The sequence below is a fragment of the Gambusia affinis genome, linkage group LG10 (assembly GCF_019740435.1).
Source record: "Gambusia affinis linkage group LG10, SWU_Gaff_1.0, whole genome shotgun sequence".
Classification (NCBI taxonomy): domain Eukaryota; kingdom Metazoa; phylum Chordata; class Actinopteri; order Cyprinodontiformes; family Poeciliidae; genus Gambusia; species Gambusia affinis.
The window spans coordinates 29,266,481-29,281,223 of NC_057877.1; the positions used below are offsets into that span (position 1 = coordinate 29,266,481).

The 14,743-nt window shown below is 51.7% G+C and overlaps 1 protein-coding gene across 12 annotated transcripts in view; it reads left to right on the forward strand.

The window, feature by feature from the left end:
* mast2 (microtubule associated serine/threonine kinase 2) overlaps positions 1–14,542 on the forward strand; it is a 57,768-nt gene extending 43,226 nt beyond the window's left edge. For 10 of the 12 annotated variants that reach the window (XM_044128379.1, XM_044128384.1, XM_044128385.1 and 7 more), the window contains 21 exons: positions 1,475–1,576; positions 1,651–1,783; positions 1,862–1,929; positions 2,003–2,103; positions 2,263–2,471; positions 2,787–2,925; positions 3,014–3,146; positions 3,243–3,408; positions 3,484–3,585; positions 4,243–4,365; positions 4,446–4,552; positions 5,120–5,274; positions 5,817–5,959; positions 6,961–7,143; positions 8,632–8,868; positions 8,935–9,161; positions 9,659–9,781; positions 9,874–10,010; positions 10,217–10,404; positions 10,474–10,976; positions 11,584–14,542. In XM_044128379.1, the coding sequence (XP_043984314.1) occupies positions 1,475–1,576; positions 1,651–1,783; positions 1,862–1,929; positions 2,003–2,103; positions 2,263–2,471; positions 2,787–2,925; positions 3,014–3,146; positions 3,243–3,408; positions 3,484–3,585; positions 4,243–4,365; positions 4,446–4,552; positions 5,120–5,274; positions 5,817–5,959; positions 6,961–7,143; positions 8,632–8,868; positions 8,935–9,161; positions 9,659–9,781; positions 9,874–10,010; positions 10,217–10,404; positions 10,474–10,976; positions 11,584–12,462 (4,158 nt within the window). In that variant the 3' untranslated portion in view covers positions 12,463–14,542. The remainder of the gene's footprint in view (positions 1–1,474; positions 1,577–1,650; positions 1,784–1,861; positions 1,930–2,002; positions 2,104–2,262; positions 2,472–2,786; positions 2,926–3,013; positions 3,147–3,242; positions 3,409–3,483; positions 3,586–4,242; positions 4,366–4,445; positions 4,553–5,119; positions 5,275–5,816; positions 5,960–6,960; positions 7,144–8,631; positions 8,869–8,934; positions 9,162–9,658; positions 9,782–9,873; positions 10,011–10,216; positions 10,405–10,473; positions 10,977–11,583) is intronic. The other 2 variants (XM_044128383.1, XM_044128382.1) reach the window with 2 other exon arrangements.
* The last annotated feature ends 201 nt before the right edge of the window (positions 14,543–14,743 follow it).

Here is a 14,743-nt window from a genome sequence, read left to right on the forward strand (position 1 = left end):
TTAGACACACACACACACACACACACACACACACACTTCATTTCACGGCCCGCTGGTCCCCGGCGGCTGGCGGACGGCGGTAAACATGGGCGGGGCTTGAGGGGATTCCTCTGGCCGTGATTGGCTGTCGGCTCCAGGCTCAGCGAGGAAGAGGAGGTTGAAGCTCTTTAGCAGAGGAGGAAGAGGAGAGAACATCTGACTTCAGCGGCTCTCCGGCGTTCGGCTGCGTTTTACTCCGGACGACCTGGAGCCAGAACCGGACCAGGACCAGGACCGGGACTGGTGGGCCGATGGGAGACCTGGAACCTGGAAGCATGACCCAGATAAGGCTGGAGGAAGAGGAGGAGAGGAGGAAGGCTTGCTTTACAGTTGAGTTCATGTTCTGAGTTTTGTCCAGCGGTTCTGGTTCTGCGCTGGCTCCAGCTTTGGACCTGCGGTTCTGATCAGCTGCTGCTGTTCTGTGCAAAAGTTTTAAGCCACAAACTGGAGGAGAAAAAGAGGAAAAAACTTCAGAAATCCTGAAGAAACTTGGAGAAAAAATCTGGATGTTTGGATCCGAACTGAGGAATGGAGTGACCCAAGACTTTTGCACGGTTGCGGACTGCTTTAGCGATTCTGCTTCCTGTTTCTTTAGTGTCTCTGTCCAAACAGAGCTGCATCATCTCCTCCCTGCCTTCATCTCGCCTCCTCTTCCTCACCGGGTCGTGACCTTTACATCTACCTGGCAACCGCTGCATCACCTTTCATCCGACCCAGTGGTGGTTACCATGGCGACCTGCATCCAGGTCAACACAGCATCAATCAGGAAGAAACACAAAATATGACTTAAATGATCCAAATTCGTTTTTAAGGTCTGGATATTTAATTGGATCAGATTAATAATCTAAAACACAAACTGGGATTAAAAATAAAACTGATTGTTTTATTTACATTTCTGTAAACTAAACCGCCGTCTCCTGAAGCATTCTGGGAGTTTCTGGAATAAAAGTTCTAGAAAGTAAAAATTAACTTCTCAACTAACTCGTCTGCTGTCAGGAAAATGAATAAAAAAAAAATTTTAAGACTGCAAACTAAATATTTAAAGAAAGGCGTCCCAGCAGAATGCCTGATGGAAAATATCTGTAATCATGTCGGCGTCAATAAAATACAGAAACAGTCGGTGCATGGGACCGCTAACTAAATAGCTGTGCTAAAGCTAACGCGCTACGTTAACATGGATTTAAGCAGAAGCCAGCGATAAAGAAGCATTTACAAGACTTATCTGGAAAGGTTAGCTAAACGTGTTCAAAGTTAGCTTAAGCTAAAACTAGCTCTGCTGTTTTAGCTTAGCATTAGCTAAAACAACATCAAACAAACCGGGTCGATCAGAACCAGAACAGTATCCGTCATCCATCCATATGTTGTTTTTTTTCCATATCTGACCTCTGACCTCGGCTCCGGTCCGGTCCTGCTGACCCGGTTCTGTGCGTTTCAGGCCCATGAGCGCTCAGAGAGTGAGGAGGTGACCTTCGTCACCCAGCTGGTGAAGAAGCTGATGATCATCATCGCCCGGCCGGCCCGACTGCTGGAGTGCCTGGTAGGAACCGGACCCGACCGGACCCGACCCGTTCTGTTCAGAATCTTCCTCCTGACCTTCCTCTTCCTCTGCAGGAATTTGACCCCGAGGAGTTCTACCACCTCCTGGAGGCGGCCGAGGGTCACGCCAAGGAAGGCCAGGGCATCAAGTCCGACATCCCGCGATACATCATCAGCCAGCTGGGCCTGACCCGTGACCCGCTGGAGGGTAAACCAGAACCTCAGAACCTGGGTTCTGATCAGAACCCGATCAGAACCAGAGTCTCATTTGTGTCTCTGCTTCCAGAAATGACCCAGCTCAGCAGCTACGACAGCGGGAACCCGGAGACGCCCGAGACCGACGACTCGGTCGACGTGAGTCAGCGCTCAAAACCGGGCCGGTTCCCGGGTCGGGTTCTGGTTCTGACGCCTCTCTGGTCCGTTTCAGAGCCAAAGCACAGCCATCCCTGCCACGCCACAGACCAAACCCAAAACACCCCGAGAGGAAGACTTCGAGAACATCAAGCTGATCAGCAACGGGGCGTACGGGTACGGCGCCACTGACCGGGCCCGACTGGGTTTGACTGGGCCCGACTGGGTTTGACTGGGCCCGACTGGGTTTGACCGGGCCCGACTGGGTTTGACTGGGCCTGACTGGGCCTGACTGGGTCCGGTTCCATCTGACTCTCGCCTGTCCTGCCCGTCCAGGGCCGTGTATCTGGTGCGGCACCGGGAGACCCGGCAGCGCTTCGCCATGAAGAAGATCAACAAGCAGAACCTGATCCTGCGGAACCAGATCCAACAGGCCTTCGTGGAGCGGGACATCCTGACCTTCGCCGAGAACCCGTTTGTCGTCTCCATGTTCTGCTCCTTCGAGACCCGGCGCCACCTCTGCATGGTCATGGAGTATGTGGAGGGTAAGAGACCTGCAGGTTCTGGTTCTGGTTCAGTAAGACCCACAGGTCCCGGTCCGAACCTCAAATATTTTACAAAGTATTTAGCTAGCTCTGAGCTACATATTTAATTTGGAGCTAAATTTTTAGCTTTCGAACTAAATATTTGACTAGAAAGCTAAATATTTACTTCAAAGCTAGCTAAGTGTTGAGCTGCTTCAGACCAAACTGCTTAATTTGGATCTAAATAGTTAGCTTGCTAACTAAATATTTAGCTACCTAAATATTTAAATATTTAGTTGGTAAGCTAACTATCCGGCTGCGGTTTGGTCTGTCCAGGTGGAGACTGCGCCACGCTGCTGAAGAACATCGGCGCTCTGCCCGTCGACATGGCGCGGATGTACTTTGCTGAGACCGTCTTGGCTCTGGAATATCTGCACAACTACGGCATCGTGCACCGAGACCTCAAACCCGACAAGTAAGACTCCCGGAAGACTCTCAGAACCTTCCAGAACCTTCAGATCCAGCTGTCCAGCTCAGGCTCACGCTGTCTCTGTCCTCCTCAGTCTTCTCATCACGTCTCTGGGACACATCAAGCTGACGGACTTCGGCCTTTCCAAGATCGGCCTGATGAGCCTGACCACTAACCTGTACGAAGGCCACATCGAGAAGGATACCCGGGAGTTCCTGGACAAGCAGGTACCGCTCCAAGCCCGGTCCAGATCAGGCTCAGTTCTGGTCCGGTTGGGTTCTGGGTATACATGGTTTTTCTTCTTCTTCTTGGCCGCTCTGCAGGTGTGCGGCACGCCGGAGTACATCGCCCCGGAGGTCATCTTGCGGCAGGGCTACGGCAAGCCGGTGGACTGGTGGGCGATGGGCGTAATCCTGTACGAGTTCCTGGTGGGCTGCGCTCCGTTCTTCGGAGACACGCCGGAGGAGCTGTTCGGCCAGGTCATCAGCGGTGAGCCGCAACCAGAACCAGACGCTCAGGACGGAGGGTTCCCTCTGACTGACTTCCTGTTTGCTCTCTTCCCAGATGAGATCGTGTGGCCGGAGGGCGACGAGGCGCTGCCTCAGGACGCCCAGGACCTGATCGCTAAGCTGCTCCACCAGAACCCGCTGGAGAGGCTCGGGACAGGTACCGGCTTTATTGTGCAGAACGGCTTCCTAATGCCAGTGTTTCTCACTTCCATTCCTTCATTGCCAAGTGTCGATAAAAAGCATCAAACCCAAAATTAGAAATAACTTTTAGAATTTTGTTCCCATGTTGTGTATTTTAATGTATTACATGTTGAAAACATTAATCCTTCTAAATCTGTTTTTATTGCACAACGTAGCTTAAAGTTTAGATCAGTGTTTCCCAATTCCAGTCCTCAGACCCCCACCCTGCATGTTTTAGGTGTTTCCCTTCTGCCACACCTGGATTGAATCTTTGGGTGATTAACAGGCTCCTGCAGGACTTGGCGGCTGCAGAAGATGTCATGCAATCATTTGAATCAGCTGTTCTGGTGTAGAGACACATCTAAAACATGCAGGCAGGGGGCCTGAGGACTGGAATTGGGAACCACTGGTTTACATTATTGAGTTTATTAGCAAAATGCAAACCGATAGGCGCATTACACACTCTGACCACTAGATGGTGCCAAAGCACTTCTAACAGAGATTCACTTTGAGAGGCAAAGAAATCAACCAACATTTGTAAGAAGGTAGTTAGTTTTGCCAGGTTCTGGTTCTGATCTTGGTTCTGATCTTGGTCCTGGTTCTGGTTCTGATCTTGGTTCTGGTTCTGGGTCAGGAGGAGCCTTTGAGGTGAAGCAGAACCCGTTCTTCACGGATCTGGACTGGAACGGTCTGCTGAGGCAGAAAGCTGAGTTCATCCCTCAGCTGGAGTCTGAGGACGACACCAGCTACTTCGACAGTACGTCCCTGAGTTCTTCTGGCCCGGTTCCGTTCTGGTTCTGTGTGGAGCTCACTTACTGACGTGTGTTTGCCTGTCAGCTCGTTCGGACCGGTACCACCACGTGGATTCAGAGGAGGAAGACACCAACGACGACGAACACGTGGAGCTGCGGCAGTTCTCCTCCTGCTCACCGCGCTTCAGCAAGGTACCGACCCGATACCCGGTTACCTGGTTATCCGTCAGGGTTGCCAGATTGGACGGGTTTCCACCAATCTGGGACGGAAAAATCAGTTTTAAAATTTGAGCTGCTTTTCATGATTGTTGGGTTTTTGGGGAATGTTCACCGTCATTCTGTGGCAGAAAACCAAAAAACATTTTTACGAATCGCCGTGTCTTTGGACTCTTTATTAATTTATTTTGAAGTGTTGAGAATCTGTCAGACTTGACATCACCGATCGCTGATCACAGCCTTTGGTTGGCCAAGTGTCACTATGTGGTTTTACTGTAAAAATACCAATTTAACGTCATGATTTAAATGGAAACACAAGTTCTGTTCTGTTCCAAGAGTCCAGTCCTCTGCGGTCCCAGTGGGATCTGGTTCTGGTTCTGGTTCTGGTTCTGGTCAGAATATAATAAAAAACTAACAAAATGTTTTGAATTGAGGATTATACAGATATAAATAAGTATATGGCTGCATTACCATGAGATGTGGGCTGGAAACTATCGTTCAGATCTGGCAACCATGGTTTCCATGGCGACGCTGTCCCTGCAGGTGTACAGCAGCATGGAGCGTCTGTCTCTCCACGAGGAGAAGCGGACGCCGCCGCCCACCAAGCGCAGCCTCAGCGAGGAGGGAGGCGACCGCGTGGACAGCCTGAGCGGACTCAAGACCCGGGACCGGTCCTGGCTGGTCGGATCGCCGGAGATGTGAGTCGCCGTCGGTTACCGGGGAACCAGTAAACCAGTAAACACTGACCTTTTTTCCACCAATTCATGGCTTTGGTTTCCATCCTTCTGTCAGGGCGGCCATCTTGTTTCACAGCTTCTATTTATTAACATTTTGAATTCAGGTCAACAGTTATTAAGATTAGAAACTTTTTATTTATTCCAACTATAAAATGATAACCAGTTATAATATCACCTGAATAAAGTTGTATTAGGAGAATGAAGTTGTGATTTTCTGAGAACTTCAGAAACTAAATATAAAAATAGACGAATGTTTCTATTTTGAAGGAAGAACCACAAACTGAGCTGCTCTCCTCAGATTGAGATCATTTCACCTAAACTTTCTATTCCTGCTAAATTGCTTCTTTCTTCAGTTGATATTTTAACTTTATTCTCCTGATTAAAGTTTCCTGCAGCCTGGACCTGATCCTGTCAAAAAGCAATTAAAGACACTTTTTGAAAATGATTTAGAGAGTAAAGCGATAGATCATTTTCATTTTCCGCCGTGTCTCCTGTCCTTCCAGCCTGCGGAAGCGTCTCTCCGTCTCCGAGTCGTCGCACACGGAGAGCGACTCCAGCCCGCCGCTGACGGTCCGCAGGCGCTGCTGCTCCGCCATCATCGAGATGCCGCGCTTCGCCATCTCTGCCGAGGAGGAAGGAAGTCCAGGTGAACGCAGACTGTCAGTCGGATCCGCTGCAGAACGGCTCACATGAAACATCAGATGCTTTCGTCACTTCAGCTTGATTTCCTTAAAAAGTCTTAAATTCATGTGTCTAAAATTAAAGCCTTAAAACGTCTTAAATGCTTTGTAGAAATATAAGTTGGCCTTAAATACGTACGTTTTATTGTTGCAGGAAGGTTTAATGTACTTTTTTTATCGCCTGGGATTTTTCTGTAAGGCAGTTTTAGAAACATCTTCATTGCGTTCTGTGACTCAAGGTGTTTGAGGCTACCGCTAATAACTGCTAACCTACCCACACTATCCAGCCAGCTAACTTTTTAGCCTCTGTCATGGACTCACAGCCAGGTTCACTGGTTTTGCTATGTATTGTAGGTTCCCAGAACCATCCCTCATATTTATAGATTTAATTCCAACTGGCATTAAAAATGGTCTTAAAAAGTCTTAAGACCATTTTGATTTGGTGAAACCTGCAGACCCCCTGTTTATCCAGGAGAAATCAGGTTTGTCACTGTCAGAAGGACTAGTTAGCCCCATTAACTAGTGAGGCTAATACTAGTTAGCCCCATTAACTAGTGAGGCTAATACTAGTTAGCCCCATTAACTAGTGAGGCTAATACTAGTTAGCCCCATTAACTAGTGAGGCTAATACTAGTTAGCCCCATTAACTAGTGAGGCTAACTGTGTTTTCCTGTCAGGCAAAAGTTTGAGTTGAACTCAGAAATCTTTGTTGCTTTTTGTGACTCGCGGTATTTGAGGCTACCGCTAACTAGCTGCTAACATACCCTTGCTAGCTAACATTTTTGAGTCTCTCCTGGGAAAGTGCAAATTTATTGGTAGTTGGCTGGACGAAGTTTGTACTTTTCTGTAGAGATACAGGGACTTATTTGATTTGGTGAAACCTGCAGAAACAGGCTGTTCCAGGCTGCAGCTTGGGGTTAAAGGTCAGTCTGACAGATCATAACCTGCTGCTGTCTGGTCGGTCCAGCAGGGGGCGCCGGCAGCAGGAAGAGCCCCAGCCTGCTGGGTCCGGTCACGGTGAGGGGCCCGCGCTCCGAGGAGCTGCCGCTCTCCATCCCAGAGCTCCCAGTGGAGCAGGAGCTGAAGCTGGAAGAGTCTCCCACCACGCCCAGTTCCACCAGCAGCCAGCAGAGCAAGGCCACGCTCACACGTCAGTACACACACACACACACACACACACACACACACACACAGTGTGAACCTGTAGCACCTGGCTGAAGGTCAGCATGTTTCTCTGGTGTCTTTCTGGTACATTTAGCTTTTAGCTCGACTGATTTATTAATCATAAAACACAGTAAACACTAAAATCACTATAAATCTTTGTTGAAACACAAAATCCCACCTTAGACTTAAATCCACATCTTAACTGAAACGTTAGTGAATTCGGACTCAGCAGAAATGTTTTAGTGACAGATGAAGCCGTGTTGCACCCAGAGCCGCCATTTTGGGCTAATTGGACCAAAACCTAGAAAAAGTGAATCTGGTCGAATTAAAGCTTTGATTTATATGGCAGGACTCTTTCTTCTCCTCCTATTGTGAAATTCACCCTGTTTATCATCATACATTATAAAGTCCATAAAATTGAAATAAAATAAACTGCATCAGATTGTTTTGTCTCCAACTGGAGGAATTCCCCCCCCCCCCGGGGGTCTTTTTGTGGCTCTAGTGTCCCTTATTCAACAGCAGGCTGACAGGAAAGGGGGAAGGAGAGGGGGGAAGACATGCGGCAAATGTCGTCGGGTCCGGGAATCGAACCCGTGACGGCCGCGTCGAGGACTACACCACTGGAGCACGCCCCAAACTTCACCCAGATTTCTTCCAATCCGTCGTGTTTGTGAGAAAAATCATTTCTGTGACGATCCGAACAAAGATGAAGGTGTTATTAGCCAACGGTCAGGGGCGCCGCATCGAGGGGAAACGTTACGACGAGTCCAAGGGCCCCCGACCAGATAATAAAAAAGAAAGATAATAAAGTAGGTTTTCAAAACATAGAGAGAAAAAAGACAAGAGTGTGAATTTATAACCCAGTTTTTCTCTGAGGTGGGTAGACTGTGAGATTATCAACCATTTAGCATAGTTAGCTTAGCTACAGACTGTTAGCCTCCTTTTCACTAACATTTAATGAATGAAGGAGCGAAATTAGCATCATATTCATATATTGAACTTTAACAACAGGTGAGTCAGTCAGCAGCAGGTCCAGTCCCTCCTGACCCGTCCTCTCTCCTCTCCTGGTCAAATTAAAGCTGCAGTAACTTTTAGAAAAATACATTTTTACATATTTATTAAAACTGTCATTATGTTGTGACTGTATAGAAACAATCTGTGAAAAATGTATTTCCTCTGTTTTCTCCCAGTTCTCTCTAGAAACAACCAATCAGAGACCATATTTAATTTTTTAAACTGGGGCCCCAAGATTCCTGGCAGCGCCTCTGCTAACGCTAATGCTAATGCTAACGCGTTGAGCTGAATCAGAAGCTCCATTATGAACAGAAATGACATCACAGGATGTGTTAAAAAGAAAAGCTTGAAGTTACATAATCAAAAAGCTGTCAGTGTCGCTGCGGTGTTCCTCATCCTCTGACCGTCACTCAGCTGACTGTCAGCCTCATTCATAATAAAGATGGCCGACTCTTTGCAGCAGGAAGCTCTGGAGACAGCGGCGAACGAGGGAACGGCGGCGCAGAGACCAAGGCGGCGGCGGATGGCGACTCTCCGTCCACACCGAGGGCCATCAGCGACCTGGCGGCCCGCCGCGCGCGCCACCGCCTGCTGTCTGGAGATGCAGACAAACACGCGGCGAACGGCGGCACCCGGCCGTTCGCCAAGGTCATCAAGTCGGCGTCGGCCAATACGCTGTCGCTGGTGATCCCAGGAGGTCGGTTCGACTCCCGCAGCTGTCGGCGCCGCAGGACGTTCCTCTGACTCCTCTGTCTGTCTGTAGATCACCACGGAGCGTCGCCGCTGGCCAGCCCCATGTCTCCACACTCGCAGTCGTCCAACCCGTCGTCCCGGGACTCCTCGCCCAGCCGCGACCTTTCCCCGGCCGTCAGCAGCGTCCAACCCGCCATCGTCATCCACCGAGCCGGGAAGAAGTACGGCTTCACACTGAGAGCCATCCGCGTCTACATGGGAGACTCCAACATCTACAGCGTCCATCACATGGTCTGGGTCAGTACCGGGCCGACCGGAACCGCTCCCACATCCAGGAGAAAAAAGTTCTGCCTCCTAAACCAGTAAACACATCAAGCTTTCCAGTTTCCAGGAACTTCCAGGTTATTTTCCAGGATGCGTTTCCAGGAGGTTGATTGACAGCATTAAGACCCGCCTCCTGGCTCTGATTGGCTGTTTCTAACCTTTCAGGTCCAATCCTAGGAAATCTTTGTAAGATCTGAAGATCTTAACATTCAGCAAAAGATGAAAATGTTTCACCAACTTCAGACAAAATTCTGGATTTTTAGGAAGTTTAGTTTCTGGATCTGAAACCAGAAATAAATAAATTTAACAAATCAGAAACATTTGTCTCTGAACTCTTTAAGTGCTTTGAAAGCAGTTGGTAGGTTGGAGGAACGGTGCTTTAAGTAGGACGTTTTGTAAAACTTAAAGCACAAAATGCTGCCCCTGGCTGGGGCGTGAACTTTGACCCTAACTGACCCTCTCCCCTTCAGCATGTGGAGGAGGGCGGCCCGGCGCACGACGCCGGCCTCAAGGAGGGCGACCTGATCACCCACGTGAACGGCGAGCCGGTCCACGGCCTGGTCCACACCGAGGTGGTGGAGCTCATCCTGAAGGTAAGGATGGCTGCAGCCAATCAGAGCCCTCCGTCTGTCTGTCCTGGAAGCAGCCAATCAGAGCCCTCGTTGTTTCTGCTGTGTTTTCTCAGAGTGGAGCCAAGGTGTCCATTTCTGCCACGCCGTTTGAAAACACGTCCATCAAAGTCGGCCCCGCCCGCAAGACCAACCTCAAGTCCAAGATGGCGAGACGCAACAAGAAGACAAAGAGCAAGGAGGGACAGGACAGGTGGGGTCAATCTGGGGTCAATCTGGGGTCAATCTGGGGTCACGGCAGCCTTAGAAACTTCCAGAATAATCCCTGAAGCAGCAGGGAGCGTTTCCACCAGATTCTTTATGTCTAGACTGAACTGGGACCGGTTCCGGACCACCGCGGTGGGACCGGTTCCGGACCTTGCGGGCCGCCTGCATTACTTTGATGATGTGTGTCCGCAGTAAGAAGCGGACGTCTCTGTTCAGGAAGATCACCAAGCAGGCGTCGCTGCTGCACACGAGCCGCAGCCTGTCGTCGCTGAATCGCTCGCTGTCGTCCGGCGAGAGCGGCCCCGGCTCGCCCACTCACAACCTGTCGCCGCGGAGCCCCACGCAGGGCCACAGGTCCACTCCGGACTCCGCCCACTCAGGTGAGTCGTCCGCACAGAGACGGGGTCCGGTGGAAGGTTCTCCTCTAACTGCGCCGCTTCCCGTCTCAGTGGGGGGGAACTCGTCCCAGAGCAGCTCGCCCGGCTCCAGCGTTCCCAACTCCCCGGCCGGCTCCGGCCACATCCGGCCCAGCTCGCTGCACGGCCTGGCCCCCAAGCTGCAGCGCCAGTACCGCTCCCCCCGCCGCAAGTCCGCCGGCAACATCCCACTGTCGCCGCTGGCGCGCACGCCGTCACCGACGCCGCAGGGCAGCTCGCCGCAGCGCTCGCCGTCTCCTCTGCCGGGCCACGCCGCCGGGCCGGCCTTCCCCGTCAAGCTGCACTCCTCCCCGCCGCTGGGCCGCCAGATGTCCCGGCCCAAGAGCGCCGAGCCGCCGCGCTCGCCGCTGCTCAAGAGGGTCCAGTCGGCCGAGAAGCTCGCCGCCTCGCTGTCTGGCTCGGCGTCATCGCCCGCCGCGGTGGGGGCGGCGGTGCGGAAACACAGCCTGGACGTCTCACACTCTGAGTTCAAGAAGGAGATTCTGCAAAGGGAGCCGAGTCTGCAGAGCCTCCAGGTAAAAGGTCACTGGGGTCGGCTGGGTCACAGGGGTCGGCGGGGTCACAGGGGTCGGCGGGGTCACAGGGGTCGGCTGGGTCACGGGTCGCCGGGGTCACTGGGGTCCCTTCACCATCAGAACATTTGAGAGTTATCTATTTATTTAAACAGAAACACTTTAAAACAAATCAGGCCTGAAATGCTGTAAAACTGAATTTTAATTACAGCAGAAAATCAGAGAAGCAGCAACAATTAATTTACTATTTATGGTTTATTAGATTAAATTCAGTTCCAGTCGTTTCACGTCATTCACATCTCCTTTCACTGTTGTAGTTTAGCCTCCATCCAGCAGAGGGCGCCGCTGGTTCAGCCAGTTTGTACAGGAATATAGAGGGAGGAGCCATGTCAGAAACGGTCCAAACAAAGTCCGATGGGAACTGTGTATAGGAAGCAAACAGTTTTGTTTTGCAGAAAATTAAAGTTGAAACAGAATCAGTTTTTCTAGGATGTAAAGATCGATTTTATTGATCGCTTTACACAAATCAATATTTGCACCTTCAGTAAATGATCAAAATTAATTCAGTGAATTTTATTACATCTCATTATTGTAACTTTCTGGCCAATAGGAGTCGGGCGATGAAGCCATGCTGGCGCCCGCCGGGCGCGCCGTCGAGCACGGCAGCCTTCACAAACACGCCGCCGCCTCCAGGAAGCTGGGCCGCCAGGAGGGCGAGGGCGCCGTCGGCATGGCGACCAGGTCGCTGGGCCTGGCCCCCGGGAAGAGCAAGCTGAAGGACAAGCTGTCGGCCATCCGGCAGGACCGCGCCGAGCGGCGGGAGTCGCTGCAGAAGCAGGACGCCATCCACGAGGTCGACTCCTCCGAGGACGAGACGGACGACGGCTCCGAGGACAGCCAAGATGGCCGCCGCGCCACCGCCTTCACGCCGCCGCTGCTGAGGCCCACCTCTGTCCGGACGGGCCCGGCCGGCACGCTGCCCTCCCTCTGCAAAGGGGAGGGCAGCGTCGCCAAGGCGACCACGGACCGGCCGGCTCAGAGCGCCGCCACGGGAAAACCGGACTCGAACGGAGGCGTTGGAACCGGCTCGGTTCCCTCCAGCTTCTCCACCCCCGGCAGCGCCTTCATGTCTGTCAGCAAGCCGCCCCCCCAGGCCGACGCCCAGGGCCCGAAGCCCGCGGTGCCCCCTGCAGGCGCCTCCCCCGGCGTCCCCAAAGAGCAGAAAGAGGCCGACAACCGCCGGCTCTGCGCCGCCGCCGCGACCTCTGTGACCTCTGCGACCGCCCCGGCTCCGCCTACCGAGTCCGGAATGGACCGGGTCGTGTCTCAGATCGCCACTGTAGCTAAGAGCGTACTGGGTCCGGCCAGAACCGCGTCGCCCAGCAGGGCCGCCTCCAGAACCTCAGCCCAGTCTGACCGGGCCGGGCCAGAACCTGCCCACGCCCCAGCCGACCCGCCTGCTGCTCCGGCCTCCGGCAGGACGACATAGTAGCAGAACCGGAGCTGCAGAACTGTTCTGACCCGGTAGAGCCATCCGGCCCGGTTCCGACTGTTTTCTGTTACTTCAGTGTTCTGATTCCCGCTTCAGCCAAAACAACCCGAGTTCGGGGCTGCGGACCTGACGACGGCCCGGTTCTGGAGACGGTTCTGTGACCCGTTAATGAGTGTCCAGAACCATCCCGACCCGACCTGGGAACCGTTTGACTGCGGCCTAACCAGAACAGAACCCTGACCCGACCCGCTCCGTCGTTTAAAGGTTCTGTTCTAAACAGAACCGACCCAAAGTTTCAATACAGAACGTGGACCAGCGCCACCTGCAGGCCGAACGTCGACCCGGTTTCAGATCAAACAGATTTAATCCGCTTCCTGAGAAACGTTTAAATGTTGTGAGGCCCCCTGCTGGTGAGTCTGGCCAACTGCAGCCATTTCCTCAAAGACTCCCAGTAAATAAAAAATATTTTTTATGTCCCAATAAATATTAATAAAAGTTTCAAATGTTGAAATAGAAAAGTCAAATTAAACATGCAGAACCTCTTATGGCCACCAGGGGGCAGCTCTGGTAAATAATGACTTCCTGGTTCTGGCGGAGGAGTTTGTTTGGATCCAAACTGAGCAAACAGGAAGTTTTCAGACCCGATCACCAGGAAGCTGCTTGGCAAACGGTCACCTGCTAGCATGCTAACATGCTACGCTAACCCAGGTTATCGCTGATCGTTGTTAAAATTCAGAAATGTCTCTTTAATTTCTGTTTAAAGCAACAAAACCAGCAGGTTGAGGGAGATTCAACTTGTCGCAGCGCCACCTGCTGGGGAAAATCCAGTTACCTTCAGTTCTGGGAGCTTTCTACGCTCACATCCCTCTGGTTCTGATGTGGTCCAGTCAGTCGCCTCGTTCTGGACTCTATCAGAACCCGGAGCGCCCCCTGCAGGCCGGACCTCCGGACCGCCGTGCGTTTGGACTCCAGCCCCGTCCGCGGTTTCCTTTGGACCAACTCGCTGTTTCTGCCTCCAGTCCTGTGAAGTCACTTCCTGTGTGTGTGTGTGTGTGTGTGTGTGTGTGTGTGTGTGTGTGTGTATTTAAGCAGTTTTTACCCTGTGTGTGTTTTAGGGTCAACATGTTGAGTTCTGTTCAGACCCGGCGCCGGTTCCGGGTCGTTCTGCTTTTCCTCGTGTTCTGACCCGGCAGTCCAATGTTTACATGTCCTTCATCTCTTCCAGCGGGTTCTTTACGGCCCGTTTGGCGCCACGGCGCCCCTGCAGGCCGGTTCTGCTCCAGACCCGGTTGTTGGACGGAGCCGGTTCTGACAGGCTGCAGGAAACGGGACGACACTGGACCTGTTTTTATTTTCTTTGTCACGTTTGCCTCTCTGTGTGGAAGATTCTGCTCAGAGACAGAACCGAACCAGACCAGCCCGGACCAGAGATCCGGTTCCAGAGTCCAGACTGCTAAGCGCCGACCCAGTCAGCTGCAGAGAACCTCACCTTCACCTCCAGAACTTTCATTTCGGATCAGACATCAGAGTAAAAACTCTGTAAAATTTGTTAAACCTGCAGAGAAAAAACTGATTTTATTGTTTTTCACTCAAACAGAATTTGAGATTTTTTTCTTTTGCTTCCTCCAGAATCACCTGGTCCGGTCGGGTCGGGTCCGGTCGGGTTGGGTCGGGTCAGACCGGACCTTCCTGTCTGGACCGGGTTTTATCACTGAGGAAAGCAGGAAATGGAACCAGTTTGAGTTTTTTCAGCTATGCAGCCGGTTCTGGTTCTGGTCCCAGTTCCAGTTCTGGGTCTGGTTCTAATTCTGGTCTGAGTTCTGGTTCTGATTCTGGCCCCTAAGCGTGGAGGAGCCGACGATCCGATCCGCTGAGGTTCTGGGAATGAGAAGAACCGTCTCCAGAACCGGAACCTTTATTTGGGGAACAAGCTGTTACCGACCGGGTCCGAGAGCCGAGGCGGTTCTGACCCGTAGAGGAGTGAAACCAGTGCAATACGTTTTTATTTTCTAACGTGGTGAAAAGCATGTTGTTGTCCGCCGAACCTCGCAGTAATAAAGTTTTTTTTTAATCAAAATGGCGGCTCCTTCGTCTCTCGGTGGAGTTTCTCTGATGATTTATGCTTCTAGTCGGGGCTCCAGCCCGTTTTTAACTTTCAGACAGTTGTTCCTGTATGTAACCATGGTAACAAGGTGTTGCTTTTACCACTGACAATAGCTGCTAGCGTCCCAGAAGCTTGAACTACGACCCCAAACCCAGAGGAGTGAAAAAGGAGGAA